Below are 25,258 nucleotides of genomic sequence, written 5' to 3'. Positions count from 1 at the left end.
TAGAATATTAATTGGGATATGAATAGGATACTAAAAACGATGTGATCATGCTGCCATGCTAGCATTACTTATGTCAGCATGCATTTTGAGTTGACCTAAGTGCTGTTAGAATCCTCTACCCACAATGCTTGTTCAGTGTCAAAAGTGGGGTTTTGCTTGGTGTCAAAAGGGCATGAGTGCAGTTACGCCCTTTTGACATCAAGCAAAACCCTACTTTTACAGTTACGGCTTTCAGTTTTTGTTTAATTAAAATTTATGGGTCATGATTTCAGTTGTGTCCTTTTGGCACTGAAAAGATCTCACTGAGACCTTTCAATTGATATATAATACTCATATTCGACCAAAATCGCACTTACGCCCCTTTGGCTCCAAGCCCTCGATTTGGACATTGTGGTTAATTTAAGGTTGCTTTGAGGTCTAGAGATACTACCTGAGAACCATCAGTGCTAATATGAAGCATGTAAATACAACCAGTGGGTAAAAAACATGCGATCAACTTGGTATTCCCTGTTACAAGGCAGGCATTTTTGTGTACTTTTTTGGGTTATACTCACTGGATAGTCACAATAATAGTGCTCAGTGACAAACTATTACTTCTTGTTTTTGATGAGACAATGTCAATGACTACCTGAAATGAATTATTATCATAATTGGGTACTGATTACAGTATTATTAGATTAGGATTAGGATTAGAAGTGAGTATTTCTCAGAAAAATTAACTGTTTGATATTTCTGCCTATAATAAGGTCTTATATAAAAGGCTGCTGATTCACAATAGAACCATATTTTGACATCCTGGTTGTTTTGGAGTGTAGGGACACTACCTGTAGACCATCAGTGCAAATATGATGTAAATACAACCAGTAGGTAGAAAATGACATGGGATTAAATTGGTACTCCCTCTTTCAGGGCAGGCGTTTTTTTGCACTTTTTTGCCTATGTGGTGAATCACTTCACTGATGAATTTAATGACTTTTGCAGTAAAAAGAAAAATTATGACCATCCATTTCATGAAGGGGACATGTCAAAGTTATAAAAAAACAAGGTCATGTTTTGTTCTACCCCAGGTAGGGGTATCTCAAAATATTGTGGGTTTGGTTCCTGCTCTATAAGGGCAGGCTTTCATTCCATCAATAAAAAAATAAACTCTATGCATCTCATTATTCCTTAACCCTTATATTGGATTTGTATGCGCTTTGTTCTGAGTATCACAAGCTATAGTTGCTTATGTACTTCTCTGAAAAAAACACTTGTTTCAGTCTGCATTTGTCTAAAAAGGACATTTCAGTTTGATGCATCATCTAATTATGAATTATTTACTCCACTGCAGCAATTCTGTAGCTCTGGTTCCTGTTGACATGTTTGTTTTTCTCTTTTTCTCTTATTCTTGGACTTGGTCCCTAAACCATATGATGATTCTTGATTTGACCTGTGAACAGCACTTCCCTCTTCCTTTTCCCTTACTTGCAATTTCCGAGTCCGCACACCCCTCTGAACAGAATCACCTCTATCTAACCCTATCATTTAGCTCACAGACACACAAACTGTGGAGCACTTGTCATCCCCACCATTCATCCATCTCTGCTACTGACCAGTCATGAATTTGATGTGGCTTTGCATCATGCCATTGTTGTCAATGATGACTCTGGTCATCTCTGATCAAAAGATTGACACAAGCCAAATCAGAGGTAAGAAATTCAAACTATTTTGATATTTCTATATGCAACACTTGTATATTTCTACCTTTTATCTTACATTTTTAAAATCTCTGCACGTAAATGTTGCCAACTCCTCTACCAAGCTTTAGAAATTGTTTCATTTGCACAGATTTGAACAGTATTAAACAATTGTTTGAAATATAAAGATTTTTTTGTATGTGCTTCTCCAAATACAGTAAACTTAAATCTGAAATCTATTTTTATATACTATCTCCAGTTTTCCCAGCAACCAGCAACAGCATTGCTGGAGTATTCCAGGTTAGTTACATAAATTACCTCAACCAGCCTGAATATGCCTTCAATGCCTCTGAGGCAAGAGAGCTCTGCTGGTCCCTTGGACTGACCATCGCCTCCAAGGCACAAGTCAATGAAGCTCTCACACTGGGCTTAGAAACATGCAGGTAAGGCCGTTGTACAGCAGAGTGCTGTATATATATAGCCTCAACTGTCTCAGTGTGTGCTATTGGAAACAGTTACAGTTTGGATAAAAGTGCCTACCAAATGTTATGTTCAGTTATGTTCTGTTCAGTTCAGTTCAGTTCAGTTCAGTTCAGTTCAGTTCAGTTCAGTTCAGTTATGTTACGTTATGTTACATTATGTTACGTTATGTTACGTTATGTTACGTTATGTTATGTTATGTTATGTTATGTTATGTTATGTTATGTTATGTTATGTTATGTTATGTTATGTTATGTTATGTTATGTTATGTTATGTTATGCTCAGGTTTGGATGGACTGATGAACATTTTGCAGTCATTCCCCGAATCAAAGCCAGTGAAACCTGTGGGCAAAACAAGACCGGCTTGGTGCTATGGAGAACTTCTGTCAAGAAGAAGTTTGATGTGTTCTGCTTCAATGAGTCAGGTATGATATCTTGTGTATGTACTTTCTGCTGTATGGCATGCTTTTACATTGTAGATTAAAGGGGAATGCTAAATGATACTGGCCTACAACAAACCAGTTTTCTGAATGATGCAAATTTATGTTTGCTTGATGGAAATTGGCTCCAAAATGTTAAATGAATTAAAGACTGAATTAAATTCAAGGAAAGTTGTGGAGTCATGCAACATTTGTTTACATTTCTACAGCTGAATGACATTAATACTACCTAATAATATCTGGACACCATCAATATGTCCAGAATTTTTTCACCTTTTTCACTTCATTCTCAATACATCTGTTCATTGACTGGCATCACAGTTTTAATACAGACCTATCTGCCCAGAGACATAGGAACCATCAATCTGAATGTTTAAATTCAGTAGTATTCCCCTTTAGCTTTTGGCATTCACATCAACTGTCCATTTGATTTATGAGATTTAACCCTTCACCTTGTTGCACTCTGAACCTGAACTCAGTCTGCATTGGTTGTTTTTCCAGTACTTCCATGCTGTATTGTATCAGTTGATGAATGTGAAAGGAAATGGAAAATTGAAAAACATCCTAGAGTGACTTCCTGTTGCACTCCCTCACTTCATGTGACAAAGTTAAAAGGGAATTGTTTGCCTCAATGACATTCAAAATAGCATGTTAACTATCCAAATGTAGTAGTTAATAAATGCATTATTAAGAAATACACTTACACTTACATATAACTCTTGTATAATCTCTCATGGTCTTCATTTCTATACATTAATCACAGCCATGGTGACACAACTGAAGGATACCGCGGCTGATAGCCCGTCGACCAGCAGAGAAAACCCGGAATACACTCCTTTTCCTCCTGAGGCCACAACCTCCACCTCCAACCTCCAGAGTACTTCTACCGCTCCTCTGGTCAAGTCCACACCCTCTCTGTCTCTCTCCTCCCTGCTCTCCCTCAGCGTCTCCTCCTCTGCCTCTCTCCTCCCACACCCTAACAGCGTAGACACAGAGGCAGAACCGCCTCAGTCCAGGAGCAGTGCACAGGGCTTTATTGGAGGTATGGGATGTTTGTTCGTACTAGGATTCATATTGTGCTGGTCTCATGTTGAAAGTATTATCATTTGTGGTAGGAAAACATGACTAATTTGTATGACTAATGTCCTTTCCCTCTTGTGTTTTGTTTCAGTGCCAGCGAAGGCCTTGCTTATCACCTCAACCTGTGCCCTCCTGCTGATTGCAGTAGCCATCCTTGCATACATCAAATTGTGAGTGGTTTTTCCAGGTGAAAATATGTAATACTGAGGTCTAAGATAAAAAGATGTTGCTTTAGAGATTATTTATTGGCTAAATGGTGCTTTATAGAAACAAAACTTGAAGAACCACTTGAACCTCTAAATGCTTTCTCACTGTTCTTTGAAGAACCATTAGCAATTCCACGTAGCATCTAGTGTTTCATATATAACCCAATGGTTCTTCAGTTTTGATGGTTCATGAGTGGTTCTGTGAAGCACCCCATAAGGTTTATGGCACTGTAACAGTTCATCATTGTTTCTGTATATATCTACCATAGTTCATCAGTTATTCTTTGATAAATTTTACACAGACCAAAAAAAAGTACTGCATTAAAGTAATAAGGTCTATGAATCTGTCTTTGGAAGGAAATTACTGATAACTGATCACCAGATTTAAATCCTACTTGAAATCACACTGTTGAATCATACTGTCTAAAGCATGTGAATGTTTTTCAATAAAAGGAATCAAGAGCCATTTGGTTCTAAGTGGGTGCTACATAGCGCCATTCAAAGTTTGGTTCTGTATAGTGCTTTTAAAAAAGAGGCTATAAATAGCATTAAAAGCAGTCCTTTGCCCCTTGATGGTGAGCTGGTGGAAAGGTCTGATAAGGTTAAGCAGCTTTCTTTCATGGAGTGTATATAAAAATGTGTATTCCAGAGATATCCAGAGATATGTCTATTTTTGTTTAATATCCATCAGGACACATTATCACATTATTTTTTTCATTCTCTCTGTGAAAAGGAACAATTGCTCTTTTCTGAGCTGGGATGTGAAGCAGCAGGAGGAATACATTGAGACAGAGGAGTGGAAATGTGTGAAGAATATCAAGGATGCCCAGAAAGACGCTCCGGAAGAAGTCAGGATAGAAGTGGGCAACAACGCAACATAAACATCACTCTGATCAGATATTTTGAAGAGACACAAATGATCACAAATGGACAACTATGTATTATTCTTATTAATAAGGGCAAATGATGTATCCCTAAATATGTTACTGTGATGTAACAAAATGGACATAAATGCATGTATTTTTGTATAGAGTATACCTGTTTGAAATTTGTTTCCAAGTTATTTGATATTGTTATTAAATTGTGTAATTGTATAACTGTCAGACTTGAACGTCACATGCCAGAAATTTAGCCACTAGATGGCAATGTTTGCAGTACAGTAATGCTGAAGATTGAAGACTCCTTTCTGCTCCCTTTAACATATGCTGCTTTGATACATACAAATGGCAAGTAAATTGCATTTTTTTTTTCAGATTAATTCAAACAAAATAGCTCTACCAAAAAATACTGTAATTTCAATAACTTTTTTTAAAGCACTTTAAAGCTTTTTAGCATTACAAAGGTAAGCACTTTCATCTCATTTGAACCTCAATGAACTATATGATACCTTTCTGAAAACAAGTCCATGTACATGTAGGGGAGAGACAGAGGAAATGTCCCAGACATTATTCATCTATGCCAAATCTATCTGCCTTTCCCAGTGATAAACACTGCAGGAAGCTCTCTCAACACTTTTGGCCACCCATTAGTGTGCTGTGATACACATTACGTGTCTGGTATATACAGTAAATGAAAAACCTCAAGCCAATAGTTTCTGTGACATACTCCCCTCTCACAAAATGGAGAAATAATTGCGATGGCAAGTATGTGCAGATACTTTGCACACATTCAGGTCTGGCCCTCCACAGGTTTTGTTAGAACCTTTGAGAACTAAAGTGCCATCAGTCACCCATCTAGTCAGCATGGACCAAGGTGGGTGTTTACATAGCCAAGGCTCTTTATCTGTCCAAACTCCTTTGGTTCTGCTTACCAAAATGGCCAGCTGAGCATTGTTTTTTTAACATTATATTGTATTTCACCAGTGTAGCCACTGACACTTTTTTAGATATTAATGTATATGTAACTGGTGATTACTGAGAGCTCGGCATGCTTGGACTCTGTCTGATGTGAAGTCCCTTTTACTCATGCTGGGAATTCAAAGCCTCAGACTTCACTGCATCTACTAAGAAGCTGAGTTCATTGCACAGTGTCTCGTGTCTGTAGGCCATGCGGATCTGGGCTACATTGGTCCGACGGATATCATTCCCCTCAGGTCCATCTTTCAAGTAGTTCACTCCCAAGAAGTGCTTCTTATCCTGTAAGTCAAGAGTGAAATAAGTCACCACATGGCAACACATTCTGAATTAATGGCAGACTGATGACATTGTCTCCGTGCTGATGAAACGCTATGGAATTATAGACGTGCCAATGCCTATTTGAAGAGAAAAGAAAATGGAAGAGAAGAGAAAATGTTGCTGTACCTGGTGAGACAGGCCACTTTGCAGCACACTGTTCCTGGCTATTTCACACACATCACAGGTGCTGAGCTTCCACAGCTGAGCTGCAATGGCATACTCCTCCATCAACGCCTCCTAGAATCATGACACACAAACAACAGATCAGCCTTATACACACTGCAGAACCAAACCAAACTAAACCACACTGCAACAGCATGTTTAGTATAAAGACATACAGAGATTCTAATAGAACATAATGTAGTCTTGAAGCACGAGACCTCCTGTATGTTTGTCTGTTCACCTTGGTGTAGTGGAACTGCATGGGGTCATCAGTGGATAGGGAGACACACAGGCCCTTGTGCAGGAACTCTCGCAGAGGGTTTTTGGAGTACTCTAGGAACAGGCTGTTGTTGCTGAGTGGAGACATTGCAATCGGCACCTGGGCCAGGTAGTACAGGTACTGCAGCACGGGACTCTGAGGGCACACAAGAGTTACAAAAAAATACAGATCTGACACACACAGGCAAATATACACACATATTCATACACAAAGAGTACACACCCACACACCCAGCTGGACGGGATCTCTGTTTGGTGTACATGTTATCTCCTCATCTCAGAATCATCACCTGTCTCCTTTATATAAATCCCTTTTTGGCTGTTTACCGTCTCAGCCTATTTATATTTCAGGATTGCAGTGGTGAGTTGTGCTTACCTCTCAGCTCCAACAGGCTGCAGTAGAAAGTATCATAAAACTGCATCTAAAACAGGGAGGTTCTCAAACATTTTCACGTCACAGAGCCCCAAAGAGACAAATATTATACACTGATATATCATCAAATGGTGATAGGATTTTGTCCCAGGTACCCCCATATGGGAAGATTGTTGTTGATTTAGTATGGAATTGTAAAACTCTCTACACATGGAGGTGTAATGGTGGTGAGAGTGCTTGGCCTATTATTAAAATACCTATTGTTATACATTCTCTAAGTGGGATAATTTCTAGTGAATCAAATGATAGTGAAATTAAACTATTAAATTAAATTCCTCACTTTACCGGGCAGCCCTGGAAACCACCCAGACTCCACTTAGACACTTACATTATTGCAACCATGACAGATTACTTACACAGATGAAAACTTAAAAGGGGCAATAAGTGTGGTTTTTACTACCCAATAGTATAAAATGACCATAATATATCTATGGAGGGTTGATATGGTTGTTGATCAATACCAGTGACTAACAATTACTTTGTTGGGTGTTGATGATTCTGGCTTTCAAAACTCACTTTCTGGCCTATACTCTGTTTTGGAACAAAAACTCCCCACCCATTGTAAATTCAAGACACTCCCAGTCTCCTCCCTCCCACCTACTCGCATTTTCAGTGATGGAACACAGTGCTATGAGCAAGCAACCACAAGACATTTCAGCTACAAAGGCTAAAAAGCCTTGTCGTCAAGCCAAAAAAGCAAATGGCAAAGCAGTATGATTATTACAGTGTTTTAGGCTATATTGTGATATATTACCTCACTAGACATTTCAGCTGGATCTCAGCTTTATTTAGCTAGCTGGGGGGTGAGGGGGATGTGCCAGAGACTTGTGTAGGAGGAGATAAGAGGTGAGTATCAAATCCACGAAACAGATGAACAGAGGTCCAAGTCAATACTTTTGTCCTTGTGGAGAACGTTTTTACCACGTTATCTTTTACCAACTTCTCAAGAACACAAGCACAGAGAATACAACCATACAGTTTAAGACAGGCTGTGTGCTTGAGGTCATATTAAGACACGGAGCTGTTCATTTTCAGTTGTTCATCTGTTTCAACTGGTAATAATAGATAATAATAATAATGTTATTTACTATATATATGTACCAAGTTTATTAAACAAAGAACCCAGAAAGTGGGAGTTATGGCCCTTTCAAAGTTGATTTTTGATTACAGTGTCCCTTTTAGGCCAACTGGGGTAAGCTTAAAGATGAATTTTTGTCTTATACCCAGGCATGGAAAAACAAAGACAATAAAGGCAATACATCTCCGAGGACGTGTGATATAAATAAGTCTTCAGCATGTTTTAAATGCATTTGAGGGCTTTTGGTAGGTAGGTAAGTCAATTTAAATTCAAAGTTCTTGAATTGATTGGGCGGCATTTGCTACAGCATTTGCTTTTCATTTCAAAATGACACATTATTCAGCATTGATACAGTGATAATTTAGTGTAAACTAGTAGTATTTATGACGACGAAATCTGGGCACAGCATCAGAATTCGAAACTTTTATTATTGTGATAGTGGGTCAAATAATAACCTCAGTCAATAGATGCAAAATAACTGAGCAGATTGCAATCTACAGTACCTTCTTCAAGTTGAGTCCATGTGAGATGTTGTCGGCTGTGAGAAAGGCGGAGACCAGATGAGTGATCGAGCCTGCTTCTCCGCAGTGGGGGCGGAACTGGAAGGTGCTCAGGCTGCGCTCTCTGGAGGACACATAAGGACATAATGGCCCTGAAAAAACTCAGCAATATAATTCATGAAACAGAGCAATCCTGTTCCTCCTTATATTCATCATAGACATCCTACTGCTTTCCACTGCACAGTTAGCAGTTCACAAGTTCACAAGTTGGAAACCTGCTCTCCTTAACTGCCATGAGTGTTGTAGATGATGCATAGGGCAGACGCAACTAACCAACATGGGTATTTAATAATACACAGGATCTGATGTAAGTATTGCTTGTGCTATTAGATTAACTCTCTGAATTAGCTGGTAGTTCATTGGGGGAGCAAATCCAAGCAGCACTGAACCGCCATGGTCTGCACCCTGTATTTCAAGCCTGGCTGTTCAGCTTTGGCTGCTAGATCTACAGTATATATCAAAGCTTCTTCTTATCCTGATGAATCATCAATCACATCTTCCCATAGCACAGTGAGCTCTACAAAGTAAACAGCCCACTGAGTGTTGGACCACAATATCAGTTCAGGTCTTGGATTGTAAAACCAAAACTTGCCCACCATCAATCTCCATCAGAGGGGCACTCTCCGTTAATCAAGTGTACGGTTTGGAGCAGCTGGCATTAGCACTTACTTCCTGAGATTGTTGAGGACCATGATGTTTGCATACATATGGAAGAGGTAGTAGCTGTAGGGAGGGTTGTTATCTGCAGTCCACTGTTCTGGCTTTGGGCTCTTGTAGGAGAACATGTGATCACTGTGTTTGGACTCATCGTCTACACTGTCAAAGCCGGTCACCTGGAGAAAAAGAAAAGAAACTGAATAACTTTTGATTATTGAAGGTGGTTTTGATACAATGAACTTAAAAAATATATTTACTTACATATTTGAGGAACACATGTAGTTCCTTGTGCTTCTGTGGGTTAACTGTGGCCTCAAACAGAGGTAGGAATATGTTCTCCAGCATCTTGGCGAAATTAGGCACCAACTTCTTCGACTTGAAAATATCACTGAAACACGTAAAAACATCTCATCTTAAATTCCCAGAAAATTTCAACAAAATCTTTGAAAGTGAATGCTCTAGTTCTCCTTCGAGCTGCGGCACTCACTATATTCTGGGTACTTGAATGATCCACCTCATGTTTGGAGAGTGTACTTTGTGGTGAATAAACCACTTAGACAGGCTGTCCCACTCATCTGGAGAGCGTCCATAGATGGACAGGCGTGGCTCTGCATGCTGGTACTTACTCTCCTCCAGGTCATGGGACACTTCCTATTAAAAGTAAGAAGAGAGGAAGCTCAAGATAACCTATCACTCACTCAACCTTGGCTATGGAGTTTACCATATTTAGATGACAGTTGCTGTTGCATCAATTCTAAGTTAAAATGTAGGCTAATTAACATAATAATGATGATTTTATACCTTTATAATGCGAGCAAAATACTCTCCATTAATGAGGTTGTCTGCTTTCAGGTAGACCTCTCTAAGTTCACTGGCTCCCACTGGGTTATACTTCGAATTGAACTTGTCAAACCGGTGGAAGGTTTGTCTCCCCTGTAAAATTTATACAGACACAGTGTATTATTATGAAACCACTTCGGTGAGACACAAATTATGGATTGTATGCTATCCATATCTAAAGGAAAATATGACTATTTTCACATTTTAGGTCATATCTGTTTCACATTACAAAACATTTGTATTTCTTTATAGTATGTTGTGTAAAACAGAAAACTTTAAACAAGCAAGAAAGTTTGTACATATATGCAATTCATGATGAGAAACAACTTTGTCATTAATACTTGCAAGCTCCTCACAGATTTGCCCCCATATTATCGGAATTGAAATTGATGACACTGATTGATGACACTGATTGGCCTAAAGGGGTCACTGCATCATGCATGGGGGATATTTTCTATTTACTGATCTGGTTCAGTATCTCAGGTATGTTCTTGACACAGCAGAGAAAAGAGAAAAGATTAAAAAACTAATAATACCAGTAATGCTGGTATTTTTCTGTAATGGCAGTGAAACGAGGTAATGGAAATTAGAAGCACAGAAGAAGAAGAGTGAGAGTACTTCCCAGAAAGGCTAATACCACCATTTTTGACATCTAGTTCCCATGCCATTATTGCATTAACTCCCATAGTATTTTAGCATATCTGAAATTGAACCTTAAGCATCCAGAATACTCAGAAAAATCACAGCATTTGATGAATAGGCCATGCTAAAAACAAACAAAAAATACATGTCAAAACAGTGGCATTTTCTCTTACAGCATGTACATCCAGAGAGTCCACAGTAAGGTCATAGGGGTCCATACTGAGGCTGTGGAACACCTGCTTGAGAGTCATCCTTTGCCCAGCCTTTTCCAACACCACACGGTCTGCCTCAGTCTTATAGGTTTTCTGGATGAAGGTCAGCAGGTGCTTCTGAGACATGCAGGCAGCAGCGTGGATATGTGTGTCCACCTGTGAGAAGAAAAGGATGTCCATGTTCATTCTGATGGGCAAATCTCTCAAAACTTTTTAGTCAATAGTTTAATTTGAGGAAGGAGTGCCAGCATGTCCTGGAATAATAGTCAAGTTAAAGGTATATCCATTAGTGTTTTTGCAGAGACAAGCATTGGACTACTCCATGGGATTCCAGATTCTCCTTAACATATATATGTAGAGATCAGGAAAATACTTGCCTTCCTAACATTGTAGAAATCTCTGTGAGGCACACCTTTCAGTTCCTTTAGCTCGGCCATCTCATTGAGCATCTCGTGGAGGTAGAACTTCGAACCCAAGAAGTTTAGTCGTCTGTGACAATAGGTCTTCCTGAAAAACAGTGGAGTTTTTCTGCAAAGTAAAGCTGCCAAGTGTAACAAAGTAGAGGTGGCACCAACCAGTTTTACAGAGAACAGTGAAGGTGTCCTTTTGCTATGGCGACTTACGTGGGTCCATCTGCAATCATGGCCAGCACGTGGCTGAGGTCTATGGCAAAGGTCTCTAAGTCTGGGTAGGGAAGGTCGCGGGGCTGGGTTTCTCTCAGAGCCTCAGCATTGTCATATACATAGACTATTCCATCCTTCATCTTCAATTCATAGTTCAGGTTCTCTGGGATGCCCTCCATGCTGTAGGGATCCTCCCCCTCCCTCGGACATGGGCAGATATCTGTAGGACAGAACATCGGCTTGTTATTGTCAAATAAACCAGAATTACACCATCAGTGATAGTGTCATTTTTGTAGAATGTCCATTTCATACCTGGCAGAGCCTCATCTTCCTCCTTCCATCTCACGTTCTCAGCACTGCGGAGGAACTGTGCTGTGGTTCGGTAGAATCTGTGATAGGCTAATTTTGAATATTTCTCACGAATAAACAGAGCCTTAAGAAGGCTTTTGGCAGCCTGTTCATAGTCCTCCACTGTGATCTGAATGTGAAATGGGGATGACAAAGAAATTAATCATGTCTTATCTGAACTTATCTTATGTCTTATCTGAATTTGCAAAGTATGCAAAGATGCCATGATATGTCATACAGTATGACCCCACAGTCTTGGCGTTGCATTCTTCTGGCAGACCATTACAGTCTTACTAATTGTGAACCACAGCCACTAAACCTTGTCTTCATAATACTTACCCCAGCACAGTAATCTCCACTGATAGTGACCCTCTGGTATTCGGGGAAGTTTTCTGGCACAGAGGAGCAGGTGGAGCTGGGAGACAGGAATGGGGTGGCCGCCAACGACCGTGGCCACTCTGCGTTCACTGGGATCTGCAGGGACATCGACTGGGAACGGATCATCCTTAAGCTCTTCTTCCTGAAAGATTAGCATCATAAATGATATTTGATATAAGTTCTGCATTCCTAACATTACCCAAAACCACAATGCTATTTTTATAGACAGTGTGTTTTCTACTTGTCTTATCATTTGTGACATTGACCTAATTGATGACAATATCTACTATAGTTTGGAGCCAGACCCAGAGTGGGGCCTACCTCTTGGCACTCTCCTCTGACTGCTGCTCTGCCAGCTCCTTGAGCAGCTCGTGCTCTTTGGCTTGCTGGAGGCTGATTGGGCAGTCCTCGGGCACTGTGAACATGGACAAGGCATCCTTGTTGTCCTCCTCCTTCAGCGCTGATGCGTACACTTTCTCTGCCAGGAGTCGCATCTCTTCATCTGCTTCACTTAGGGTGACCTTCGGGAACTGACGAGGCATGTCTGCAAGAATGTAGAAGCTACAGTAAAATGACAGTGTTGATCTCAATGTGTATTCGTGGGTTTTGAAGAGAATCTAATTTCCTTTGCATCACGTGAAGAGTTTACCTGCTCAGACCAGTTTGTGCTGTTTTGTAAACACACATGCCCTTTGCCTTCATTGCTACAAGCCCCTCGCATAAGGGCTCAAGTAATGGACATGTTGAGAGAACTACCTGCTGCACTAGATCGCCACCTGGAGTGCTCCACGTTAATTGTTCATGTTTGCTCAAAATACATCAAACTGCTGCAGTTGGAAGTCCTCCACTAAGAGATCAAAACATTACTGTATGCATTGTGTGCCACAGGGAAGTGCGTCCTGATTTCTGGCCCAATTCCAATACTTAGCTGGGGCTGTGGCCATTTTACCCCTGTTCTCTCCCCTCTGTACCTGGCTAAAGGCTGAGTACTCTAAGCTCCAGCTGGAACACATGGACAATTTTGACCTCTTTTGGAACTGCAGACAATTTTATAAAAGAGACGGTCTTCACCGGCCTAGTATTTCTAATTAATGTAATAGCAGTTTAGAGGAGGCATGGACTGCTGGACTTGGACTCAGTCTCTATAGCCCTTTTAAAATCCCTGTTCATGTTTCATTAAGATGTGTTCAGCATATGAACTCCTTGGACAGACCTTTGTCTGCTCTCATCAAACCTACTGGAAACAACCTAATTCACATACGGCGTCAGTCATCCCGTTGGCTCCATGGGAAATCTGATAGTACTAAATGGTAATCCTAGTCCTTTAGATCAAGATTTGGCCCCTAATGGTCTCACACTGATCTCGTCAATGTTAGATTGTTGAACAGCAAGTCTTTTATCTGGAATAATTTTATCTCTTCTAACAGTCTTAATTTCCTTATGCAGACTGGAACGTGGTTAAACCCATGATTTTGATCTCCTAAATATCTAATTTTTTTTACTATTTTCTGTGTCTTTCTTTATTTGCTGTAGGCCTATTCTTTATTTCTTTGTAACATTGGAGGATTGGGCTGGGTACTTGGCTGTGAGATAATATCCAGTGTTCAGATTTCTACCGCACTTAAATTAGCAGCATTTTGTTTTAATCTGATACTAAGACTAAAGACAAATAACAGTTTTTGGGGCCATGTAGCGCTAGCCATACAGTCCAGCCCATGTGTATGACAGTTGTTCACTGGGCCCCAAGACACATTAGCTATCCTAAATCGGGAGGTGTCTCTATCACTGCAAGGAGATAACTTGAATGAACTAAAGAGTCTTTGTTGATATCCTAAATTGTATGGAATACAATTATCATCACTGCAGCACTGGAGCAACAACAGAGAAAGGTCCTGCTGCATGGTGTCATCAATGATTGACTGATGCCAATTTTCCACTCTGCCAAGGTCCTTCCAGGAAGCCTATCATTCCAGACACACAACACTACCCTAACAACAGCTGTGCGAATCAAACTCCACTCAACCACAGGCGCAGAATGAAAAATGATAGGCTCTCCATAAAGGTGTATTGATCTAGAAATGCTTCATGAATTATTAACGAGCGCCTCCGCGACCCGAAATAAATTATCTGCAATAAATACTCTTTTCTTTTCCTTTCTCACACAGATCTCTCTGTCTTTCTCTTTCTCTTTCTCTCTCTCTCTCTCACACACACACACACCACATCCACTCAAACTTGTGCATGAATTTGTTATCATACAGTTGACTCTTGAGGTCAAACGTTTATTGGACGATTTTTCATCGTCCAATAAACATAATAGGTCATAATAGGTGTGTGAGGACAATTATCCCATATGGTGTTGAAAACAGCTATAGTGTTCACTGATGTTATTCACCACAGCTGTCTCTGCTTGGAGAAGCTTTTCACTGTCAGCTCTGCATGGAGTTGTTTTTGAACAGGGGGAGCCGACCTTGCAGGTCATGCACTTGTTCAACCCGTGGTCCTATATAGCCACATACCATAATGTACGAGAGAGAGAGTAAAGTTTTGGTGACATGAAATTCTCATAGCCATTACGCGAAATTGCAATTACTGTATCATGATTTGAGTAAATGTAATAGTAAATTATATTAATGTTAAACAACAAGTAAATTAGACACAATTCTGCCTTCAGTTAGCCTAATGGAGCACAGAATTCTACTAGGTAACTATTTCCGCCCGCCTCACACTGAAAATTCATCAAAAACACAGCTCCTCCTGGTGACAGACTGCTGCAGGGCCAAACTACAGCTTAAAGTAAATTTTAGTTAACTTGTCCTAAGAACAGGTATGTATAAAATGCCCTTACCTGTCGAGTGAAAGCCTCAACCTAACCTAGCCTTAGCCTAGTTTAAAAGGGTTTAGCGTCTCTTCTAGAATTTTAACGGTCCTTGCTGATTGCCATGACAACCAAAGTCAAGCTGGGAACAGCCTTGTGCTGGCATGTCAAGGCTGTAAATGCAACGCTACAGAAATTTTGGAAAAGCCTGGAAAAATGTTATACACTGTATCACTTTTCACCAACTTTATCAAACACTCACACCACAATGTTAAAAAAAAATGATGTGAACCTATTTTTTTATTTTCTTTGTTTTTATTCCATCCCAGTTAATTTGTTGAAAAACTCAGTGTCACAGTAGGCCTACTAAATGATAGCGGTTTACGGTAGAGGTGGCGTTATAGATTTTAACTGATATGAATTCCTAATGAATGAGTGTATTTAACATTTCATTCAGTGCCACATTCAGTAAGCCTATGATTGTATTACTTAAAAAAAATTGGTCAATGAATTTGAATAATATTTTTCTCCCTACAAATCATGAATTCAGAAATTCAGAATCACATCAGCCTTCAAACATCCATAATCAGTTGATCCTTTGCAGACTCATGCCATCTGTTGAATGAGGTTCTTAGTTACAGCATATGGACTCCCTTACCTATCACCTTCCAGAGGCCTCTTTTTCTCATCTCCATGACACATGCTGTCTAATCTCACTGCCTGGTGTATCTCAGACGCATACTCCTTTCTGATAACCATGTGCCTTGAACTATAGCTGATGTGCCATCACCCAATAATAAACTATAACTTGGTTGAAAAGGGTATTCTTCACAGCCACAGTGCCTATTGTCCTGTATCACATTTCTATGCCTCTCATCACCTTACCTTCAGAGCTGACCATAGCCATGTCTCGGGGTGCTGTCTTCTCAAACAAACTCAGAGGGAATTTCTGTTGGGCTCAGTGAAGCACTGAAGACTCCCTCTGTCTGCATGGATCTGGGTCCGACCCAGTTAATCTCTGAGCCTATGGTGGTACACAACCACCGTTTTGTTTTCCTGACTGTCCGTCTCTCTCTATTTTAAGGAGCCAGTGGCATCATGTTGACAGAGACACTAATCCTGGGAATATGTCAAAACTGGCTGTCAACAAAGAGAGGGCCTTCAGAGCCTGCTGCTTGTACTTTTCCCCCTGACCAGCTGGTCTCTCTCTCTCTCTCTCTGTCTCTCTCTCTCTCTCTCTCTCTCTCTCTCTCTCTCTCTCTCTCTCTCTCTCTCTCTCTCTCTCTCTCTCTCTCACACACACACACACACACACACTTATACACACAGACGCATAAAGATAGAGAGCAAGAGAGAGAGAGAGAGACTCCTCACCACCTCTGGGGCAGAGAGGAATCACAAGCTGGTAGTCAATGCAGATGTCCTTTTCAATGAGTAAGTCCTAAGCTATGCAGCTGTGATAATTATTATAAGCATCCCCCCGGGCAGGCAGAGGCTGAGAATAATGCAGCCATTTGGTCATTTATCACCATTCTCTTCCTAATTACCACTATAGTGATCTAAATACATAATCTGGGCTCTGACATGGGGTTAGGTGCATAGCATTACTCTATGTCTGAAAAGTCATAATCCTACTGTGGTGCCCTGGCAGCATGTCACTCTGCACATGAATAATTACCCTCAGGAGGCATCGGACTACCTTACGCTATCACATCACCCCTCAGACAGGGTGACAGACCATTGATCCCATCTGCCATTGATTACTATATATATGATGCACAGCCACACATACATATGATGCAATTTACTTCATTCTCCCATTGTTTACAACTAAGAGACCACCGACTGACCTCTGTCTCAATGGTGGGAACACTCCCCTAGTAGTCTAGTAGTCAAATGTAGAGTGAATTTAAGGTAAAGTGTTCTCAAACTGGTTCTGGTGCTGTTAGAGAGGTGTAATGGGGTGCTAAGTATCTGACTTTGTACATTTCCTGAAGAAAATGTGAGTGATTGCTGAGCAGCAATGCTGGTGGATAGTTGGCTTTAAGTGATTACAAGTGGATGCTAGAGTGTTTCTAGGTGTTTGCTAGGTGAGTATTAGTGGTTGCTGTGATGTTAGCATGTGGTTGCTAGGTGATTACAAGTGGTTGCTAGGTGATTGCAAGTGGTTGCTATGGTGTTAGGGTGTTACTAGGTGGTTGCTAGGTGATTTAAAGTGGTTGCTAGGGTGTTACTAAATGCTGTACAGACAGACATATGTACACACACGTGTACATTTATCACCCACTAGAAATTCAGTTATTTGTACTTCCCACATTGAAGCTGTCTACAGCAGTGTTGTCTCAGTGCAGGGTGATCAATCAATCCCTAAAAGACGGAAATGCCTTTCAGTCTACTTTGATGGCTCTCCTATTTGGCACCCAGCTAAAACAAGATGAAACATTATTCTGCTTTACTGCAGACTTCTCTTATTGATCAAACCATCTGGTTTAGGAAACATCAGATCAGATGACTGAGAAATACATGCTGTAGCACTGCAGAAAGCATTATGAGCGACTAATGTGGGCATCATCTTAATGGTGCTCAGTCTGCACTGTGCTAATGTGGGTGGGAAATAGCTATCTGTGTGCGTGTGTGTGTGTGTGTGTGTGTGTGTGTGTGTGTGTGCATGTGTGTGCATGTGCGTGTGTGTTCGTTTGGATGTAAGTGTGGAAACTTGTGGAATGTGAGTTGACCAAATATTATATCCATGGTTACTTTGAAGAGTAAGGATCATCATTCATTATTTTCCCATTCACTGTGTAAATCCCATAGGAGTCTCCTGAAGCCATTTCTGGGCCAGAGAGCCATAGTCCTATCTCAGACCCAGCTGTCCCCCTGCTGTTTTTATCATGTCCTCTGGCTTTTCTCAAACACCACACTGCTGATACTGGCACAGTCCCCAAGTTAGCTCTTTGTCAAAGGCATATCAGAGATGGAGGTCAACAGCACTTCTGTCAGTCTGGACAGGAGAGAGGAGCCATTTACCACAGTGGAGAGGGAGAGAGAGAGAGATAGAGAGAGAGAGAGAAAGAGAGAGAGAGAGAGAGAGAGAGAGAGAGGGAAGGAAGGAAGCTCACTCTTTCCCAGGCAAGGACTCGACTGCTGCTTTAAAAGAGGGGTGTCTCCTCTTCTCATCTTTCCCAGCAGCCAGGGCCTGGGGAAGAGTAAAGATTTTTTTTTTTTTTTAAATGTGCACTCACCCATGAATGCAAAGCAGCTTCCATCACGGTTATTAATATTCTCAACATTATATTTGTCAGATACTTTTCCAACAAGTCTTGATGTATCAGCCTATAGATTTGATGGATGGGTTTGGGTTTGGATGTGCATAAACCAATCACAAAGTTGTCTTTCAGTCACATATGAAAAAACTGTAAATAAACTACAAAGATAATGTTTGCAGAATTAAAGAGAAAGATACTTCAAGTGATGTTTGATTCTCACGATCAATCGTCCGCTGATGTCAATGATCATCAGTGGCCCAAAACAAATAAGTCAAATAAGTCCACTCACCTCCTCTGTGTCTGTTTTCTCTATGGCCTCCCTGAAGTTTATATATATGAACTGTGTACAAGTTCCCTCAGAGAAACATCTAAGTCATGCTCTGCTCTTGTTGTGGCCAGAGAGTATGATATCTCACTCAACGCCCTGCAGTGCACATCACTCCATCCTTAACTCTCTCATTGCCATGGCTTAGTGCAAGTACATCAGCTCAATGGATGCTGAAGTTAGTCATCAGTCAGTTCTCATTGTTGTTGTTTTTTTGTTAGCTATAGTTTTTAGCTCATATATGTTCAAATAGATCAATATGTCAAATATCAGCATTCATCAACTCCATTGTTTTTGACTTCTTTTTTTTCGTATTTGCCTTCTCTGTTTATTTTCAGGGACAAATAATGTCCCCTTGTGGAGGCTTTGTTCAATTACAGGACATTTTGATGAGACATGACATGAGTACACTAGCTATTAATATTAACTATGATGTGAGGCTGCCCTTTTGCTGAAATATACACTGACTGTACAAAATATTAGGGACATCTTCCTGATATTGACTTGCAGCCCTTATTGCGCAGTATACATCTCAGTTGTCTCAAAGCTTAACACCCTTCTCTAACTTGTCTGCTTCTCTTTATCTGCACCTCCTCAGCAAAGATAAGGATAATGGCTTTCACCTGGATTCACCTCATCAATATAGGCTACTTCATGAGAAGAGTGTGTCCCTACTGTTTTAAACATTCAGTGTACCTTGTGTTGAAACGCTTACTCCAAGCTCTTGATACCACTAAGAGGTATCACCATGTAGCCTCCCACAGGTATAACACATAAAGGATCAAAGCGCTCTCTGATACCTTTGCAGAACGGACTGTGTAATCATGCAACACAGCGCAGTTGAACTCTTCACACAGCCTCAGAAGAGGACCCAGATTTACTGCTATGGCCATAAGCAGCAGGGGCCGCACACAGCCTGATTTAGCCTGACAGTATTTGAGATTACAAAGCTAATCCTCCCAGCTCAGGTTATCAGGGTACTTTTAGAGTTGGCTTTAGACAGAGGACCGACTCTTAGCCATGGGTCTGTATCATTTTGATTGACAGCCATGCCTGATCTCCCCTCTTTTCTCTTCTCCTCTACTTTCCCTTCCTCTCCTCTCCTCTGCTCTCCTCTCACCTCTCCTCTCCTCTCCTGTCAATTTGCTTCACCTATCTGAGGTAGAGTGCTGTAGTAGTATTGACCACTGGCTTCAATCCCACTATAAATAAGATGGAAAAACTATTATCAGCCCAGCAGGAGTGAAGGAAACAAAATAATGGCGTCCCTCTGACCGGACAGTGGATCAGTGGACAGTGATACAAACTTATCATATCTTCATTCCTGGTGTTTAGTGTTCTGACAGCTCCAGACACTCCTTACAATCACTTGTATGATACAGTTACATTTTGGCATCTCTAATGAAGTTTAATGATGGAGGCATCTTGGCTGACATCCTGCTGGAAGGAATGGCCCTAAAATAATTCTCTGATAGCTATCTGAAGGCAGCAGTAAAACAAAAATCTGTAATAAGACTTGGAGCTTAGCATAAGTCAAGGAAAGAGGGCATTATTTTTTGCCAGTTGACCTACACTGATAAGTTTGTTGATGCCTTTATCACGTCACCAGCTGATTGGCTTACTCAAGGAGTGACAGCTTCACATAACGGACTCATCTGACTGAGCCAGAGCTTTATCCATTCAGTCTATTCATAGAATGACTACACTGTGATACGAAACACTGAAAGGATTCTCTGAGTATTAGGGTTTCTGTGTAAGCTAAATTATCATTCAAAATGTATAAAGATATTGTCATTTAATCAACCACTAGATGGCATATTTGCATTGGTTTAGTTCTTTCACAACAACAATACCAGCATTTTTCTGGACCCCATGTCATTCAAGGCCTTGATAGGATTGTTCAGCAGCTTTGCATTATTGAAATGTGTTAGCTGTTTTGTGCTGATTTAATACTGCCATAGAGTAGACTTCAGGTTATCTGAAGATTTAAGAAACCCACGAAAAACCCACAAATATCATCATCTTCTAAGAAAATACAATACTAGGATCTTTGGTGTCACTCTTCCTAAATTGTCCCATTGTGCAATAATACAACTTCTGAGCAAGAGCTTCCTCTTCCTCCTCTTAGATTCAGCAGGAAAGTTCAGCAGTAAAGTACAGTTGAGCAATTTTGAGAAAAAGTTGAAAACTTTTGAGTAAAAAATTATCTTACTACCTCTGTTCCACAAACAAGTATACTTTCTACACCAAGTAATGTAAATGTTTTGCTTGTTCAAAAGTGATCAGTATGCTAAGAAGGCTTGTATATCTCTATTATAATAATTAAACTTCCAAAAATTCATATGAATTATTCATGAGGTAATGAGAAAATGTAACTGTAATTCTTTAAAACTGATTTCACATTTTTGTAATCTTTGCTGAGTTCAATGCAGGTACTTTACAATTTTGTATTCTGATTATATCATTCAAGGAATATATTTACAGTCTCCACCCATCACTTCTTCTACTTCCCATCCATGAACCTTCATTTGAATTCAGTTGTCTGATCCAGTCAGCCATCTATAGAGTTCTAACAGATAGGTTGAGGTGATTTAATCCCACCAAAACCAAAACCTTGCAGATTTCACCCATCCAATGTCACTAGATGGCAATAGAGTACATAGGATGCCATTTAATCTTCTTGCAGACTTTGGGCCACACTTTCTGTTCATACAATCTGCTCATAATCATGTGTACTGCAAATCCTTTGGCATCTATAATTGGTTTCTACAATGACCCAAGAAAACTGCAGAACCCCCCTCTGTCTTATTTTTCATTACACAGGATCAATACTAAGTAGTTACTAGTGATCATGCTTTGAATAGGAAAGAAGTGCAATGACCTTCACTTGAGAAATCAATCCAAATTTTATTCAATCAACAGCTTACATTTAATTTCCTATAAAATAGCAATGACTATGGACAGAAATGGACAAAACTTGAACTTGACTATGGGTTATAATAGTGAGGTGAATATCCACTGAGTCACTGTAGCCAAGTTATTTGTGTGTTTGTCCAATCTAGCTGAATGATAGAAATGACAAACTTTTGTTAGTGTTCAAGCATGGAAAGCTGCATCACGCTCACGCTGGTAATGGAAATCAAACAAGCAGCAATGAATATGTCTTGTCCAAAGGATCCGGTATTGACCCTTGGCAGTAATGCTGATATGTATTACTGCAGAGATTGAAGTGTGAATTTCTACAGCAGGGGATGAGTGACGGTAGAAAGGACCAGATGCATAAAGATGGCCACCTCCTGCACTATCCTCAGTGGGTCCTCATGGATATTACCCACATTTTCCATACTTCTACATTTCTGTCCAGATTGGCAAGCGCAGATGTTGACACTTGTACACTTTGCAGTGTGGGATTGGTCTGAAAGAAATTCTGCCAAACCAGAAAGCAACCATCTTTATGTTCCTGGTCCGTTTTAGGTGGTGTAGTCTAGACTCCCCAATAATGTGACAGAGAGGGTGATAATGTGTTGAGTAAGGAGGTCTGCCTGCTGCTCAGTCTCTGGGGTCTGCCTGATTTCAGAGGTCATGATCAGCGCTTTGTTGGGGCAGTTTTTGTGATGCTCTCTGTGCGCAGCGCAGGAATGTTAGACCGGAACCCCCCGCATGGTCTCCTGATGTCCCAACCATCTACCATTGAATACAGATGGAGCTAAAGCCTCAGCCTCCTCTAATGGCTTTAAGGCTGCTTCGCGGTGTGGGGTGAGCCAACAAATATGCGCTGAACCAAGCAGGAATGCGCCTGGCACCCTGTCTGCCCTTTAGGGTGGGGGGGCGGAGGAGGAGGGGGGGGGTCACAAGAGGGGGAATGAAGTGAGAGGAGGGGAGGCTCTAATGAGACCCTGTAATCACTTAACAGAGACCAGGTGCTCTGTGTCTTGCTGTAGCAGCACACTGCAGACAATAGAATGCCACTTTCAATTTATAAGAGCCAGGAACAAAGAAGGTCTGGACAAGGTCTACTTTTTGTATGCAAAATGTTTATTGTATGACAAAGTTTATTGCTTTGACACAAATAAAATAGAACGCATTTACAAATATATTATATAACATACCTATAAAACAGATATCCTATTACCACAGTTTGCAAAAGAATAATGACAAATAGCTACAATGCCCTTATATATTTCTTCCTGTACAAAAATAGTTCTATCTGCATAAGTATTTTAATGTAACCTCTATATAACATTTAAATAATGCAATTCAACAGACTTTAACATATATACATATACCTGCAATAAAAACATACAAATATAGATTGCACATGTGTTTATACAAACAATATCAATTTCAAGTATATTTCAATCCATTGTGGACTGGCACATATCTCACAGAATCTAAGGCATTTTTCCCTTATACAGTGTCCAAAAACTTGATATAGACTGAAAGCTTCATAGCTCTTTAGTATAAGTCTATCTCCCTGTTTGGCATTGCGATTAAGATGTCTTTTCCTGATGATTTATTTGACTTTAAGTCCAAATGGAAAAGTGCAGACAAGTACTGTCAGTTTGAAAGGGTAGCATAATCCTTAGAGGATAGAACTTATCAAAGTCCTGGCCTTGAGGAAGAGGTGTGTAAAGTCCCAGTATGTTAGAGAAGAGTTCCCCTCTTTAACCCGGAGGTGTCTCCACTTCGCCAGGCATTAGCACTCTTCCTTCCCCTCTGCCAAGCAGAGAGCAGCACCTGTAGTGGCTCCACGCTGTGCCATCCAGTGCCTGTAGGCCAGCTGCAGTTGTTTGCACACTCTGCATCACCAAGCTGCTCAGCTCAGCTTCCAGAGAAACTCAGTGCAGCCAATCTTGCTCTGACTCAGTCTTCATGCCTGGAAAAAATGTGCTGGAGAATACTTGGCAAGAGTCTGAGGCATTTGGAGAATTTTAGAACAGAGCAGAGGACACTCAGCCTGAGCTGCTCCCTCCCTTTTGTTCCCATCTCCTCCCCGCAACGTCCCGCTCATGTCCGTCTGAGGAGAGCCTCAAGCTTGTGAACTTGTGAGTCAGTTTTGCTCCACACGGGCCTCAGCCTGCCCTGCTCTAGCCTTAGTGAGACTCTATGCACTGGAAGAGAGCGACGCCTCCGGCCGTATCCCTGTGGGCTGATCTTGTCAATAGGGGCACTTCCAATCTTCAACTTGTTATTGAGCTGGTGGAGGCGGTGTGCCAGGTCGTGCACGGTGCAGGTGCCCAGGGAACAGCCTGGCCTTCTTGACTGGTTGACTGAAGGCTTGGACCTCTTGGTTCGGACACTGATGCCAATGCTGAGAAAGAAAGACAAGAGAGAGGACATGAATCCATGCTCTGCATTCCTGAGTGGCTCATGGCTCAGTAGTCCCTGCATAACGTTTGTGTGCCTTTTCTTTGACAAGTACATATTGATGAAAAAATGACAAAGAATGACATGATGATTTGGTGATTTTGTTTGTCTAAGGATTGTATGGTATGTGCTCTTACCGGGAATGTGGAATCAGGGTATCTTTGATATCTTCTGGTCTGACAAACTGTTCAGACTCTGCTGTGCTCTCTGCAGATACGCTGTTAAGATCCCGTCTCAATCTGCTCTCTATCCATGCACTCAGCCTGGGAGAGAAGAAAAAAATCCATTAATCCAGGGCAGATAATTCAGGTAGCATCTGCTGTCAGAGACCTCATCCACTGTCTGATGAAGATGATTTTATTCATTTTGTGGCAATTAAAATGAATGAAGACTCACCTCTTTTTCAATTCCGGTTTCATTTCAAGTTCCACACAGTGTGCTACTGTGGCCAGCAGACAGCAATAGAGGAAGGATTGGATGATCAATTTCATTTTGACTTGGACCTCTGTGGAGAAGAGAGAAAACATTTGTCAGTTATTTACTTATAATATAAATTAATATATAACTTGTTAAATTTCCCCTTGTTCCTCTATGCATGTAAACCTCCCTCAGATGCCCATAACAGCCACACTGCTTACACAAGAGTCCAAAAGCCAAGTTATTTGCACTTATCATTCATTTATTTAAAAAGTCAAGCTGAGGTCAGATTTTGCTCGGTTAAGTAAACTTACAACCATGCTTCAGGCCCCTGGCCAATGAAGCAAAGGACACTGTCTACCAATGAGGGCTCCAAAATAGACTCAGCTCAAAAGTCAAAGGAAAAGCAAATGCTATTCATCTCAATGACCTGATTAAATAAACCCCCCCCAGCAAAAATAAGTGTAACTACAGTAAGCTTAAGTACTTCTGCCAGATGTCTTTTACACACCTAGAGTGCAACTCCCCCACAGGCACATACATTAAGCGCTGAACTCCTTATATAACTGGACAGATAACCTGTCCTTGTCCACACACTTGAGCCCTGACCTCAAAAAAGCAAGGATAAAGCCATCAGCTGGGGGCACAGCAAATCACAACATTTTCTTCTTCAAAAGAAAGTGCACATACCTGTAGTTCTTTGATAATTCACTTGGATGAGAAAGCTCTTCTACAAAAGAGTAGTCCACAGGTTTCTTGAAATTGCTACTGGTTCTGTAAGGCAGCTGTGACACTC

At 40.7% G+C, this 25,258-nt stretch overlaps 3 protein-coding genes across 5 annotated transcripts; 1 reads left to right on the top strand and 2 right to left on the bottom strand.

Annotated features, from left to right (window-relative positions):
• Positions 1-1,549: 1,549 nt before the first annotated feature.
• Positions 1,550-5,708, top strand: lyve1a (lymphatic vessel endothelial hyaluronic receptor 1a). The gene is made up of 6 exons (XM_071515799.1): positions 1,550-1,688; positions 1,936-2,119; positions 2,443-2,582; positions 3,361-3,639; positions 3,769-3,847; positions 4,617-5,708. Exons 1-6 carry the CDS (start codon positions 1,598-1,600, stop codon positions 4,762-4,764), a joined length of 921 nt encoding a protein of 306 aa, XP_071371900.1. The 5' UTR covers positions 1,550-1,597; the 3' UTR covers positions 4,765-5,708.
• A 100-nt stretch (positions 5,709-5,808) lies between these two features.
• On the bottom strand, positions 5,809-19,975 carry ampd3a (adenosine monophosphate deaminase 3a). 3 transcript variants are annotated; one of them, XM_071515797.1, is made up of 16 exons: positions 18,207-18,264; positions 12,591-12,813; positions 12,376-12,411; positions 12,231-12,306; positions 11,856-12,021; positions 11,544-11,763; positions 11,298-11,427; positions 10,882-11,076; positions 10,028-10,159; positions 9,714-9,877; positions 9,488-9,614; positions 9,239-9,402; positions 8,513-8,633; positions 6,461-6,634; positions 6,184-6,294; positions 5,809-6,018 (listed from the first exon to the last, which is right to left on the bottom strand). In XM_071515797.1, the coding sequence occupies exons 1-16, from the start codon at positions 18,262-18,264 to the stop codon at positions 5,842-5,844; spliced, it is 2,274 nt and encodes a 757-aa protein (XP_071371898.1). In that variant the 3' UTR covers positions 5,809-5,841. The 3 variants fall into 3 exon arrangements, with proteins under 3 accessions (XP_071371898.1, XP_071371899.1, XP_071371897.1); XM_071515798.1 differs by lacking the exon at positions 18,207-18,264 and adding an exon at positions 19,954-19,975 and having other exon boundaries at positions 12,231-12,411; XM_071515796.1 differs by having other exon boundaries at positions 12,231-12,411.
• A 2,788-nt stretch (positions 19,976-22,763) lies between these two features.
• Positions 22,764-25,258, bottom strand: adma (adrenomedullin a). Its single transcript, XM_071515842.1, has 4 exons — positions 25,153-25,258; positions 24,442-24,550; positions 24,183-24,308; positions 22,764-23,989 (listed from the first exon to the last, which is right to left on the bottom strand). Exons 2-4 carry the CDS (start codon positions 24,534-24,536, stop codon positions 23,686-23,688), a joined length of 525 nt encoding a protein of 174 aa, XP_071371943.1. The 5' UTR covers positions 24,537-24,550; positions 25,153-25,258; the 3' UTR covers positions 22,764-23,685.

This window comes from Centroberyx affinis, unplaced genomic scaffold (genome assembly GCF_046629955.1).
Source record: "Centroberyx affinis isolate AG114_WGS23_722 - 3 ecotype Tasmania unplaced genomic scaffold, CSIRO-AGI_Caff_v1 ptg000369l_1, whole genome shotgun sequence".
NCBI lineage: Eukaryota > Metazoa > Chordata > Actinopteri > Beryciformes > Berycidae > Centroberyx > Centroberyx affinis.
This window is presented reverse-complemented; position numbering and strand designations above follow the sequence as displayed.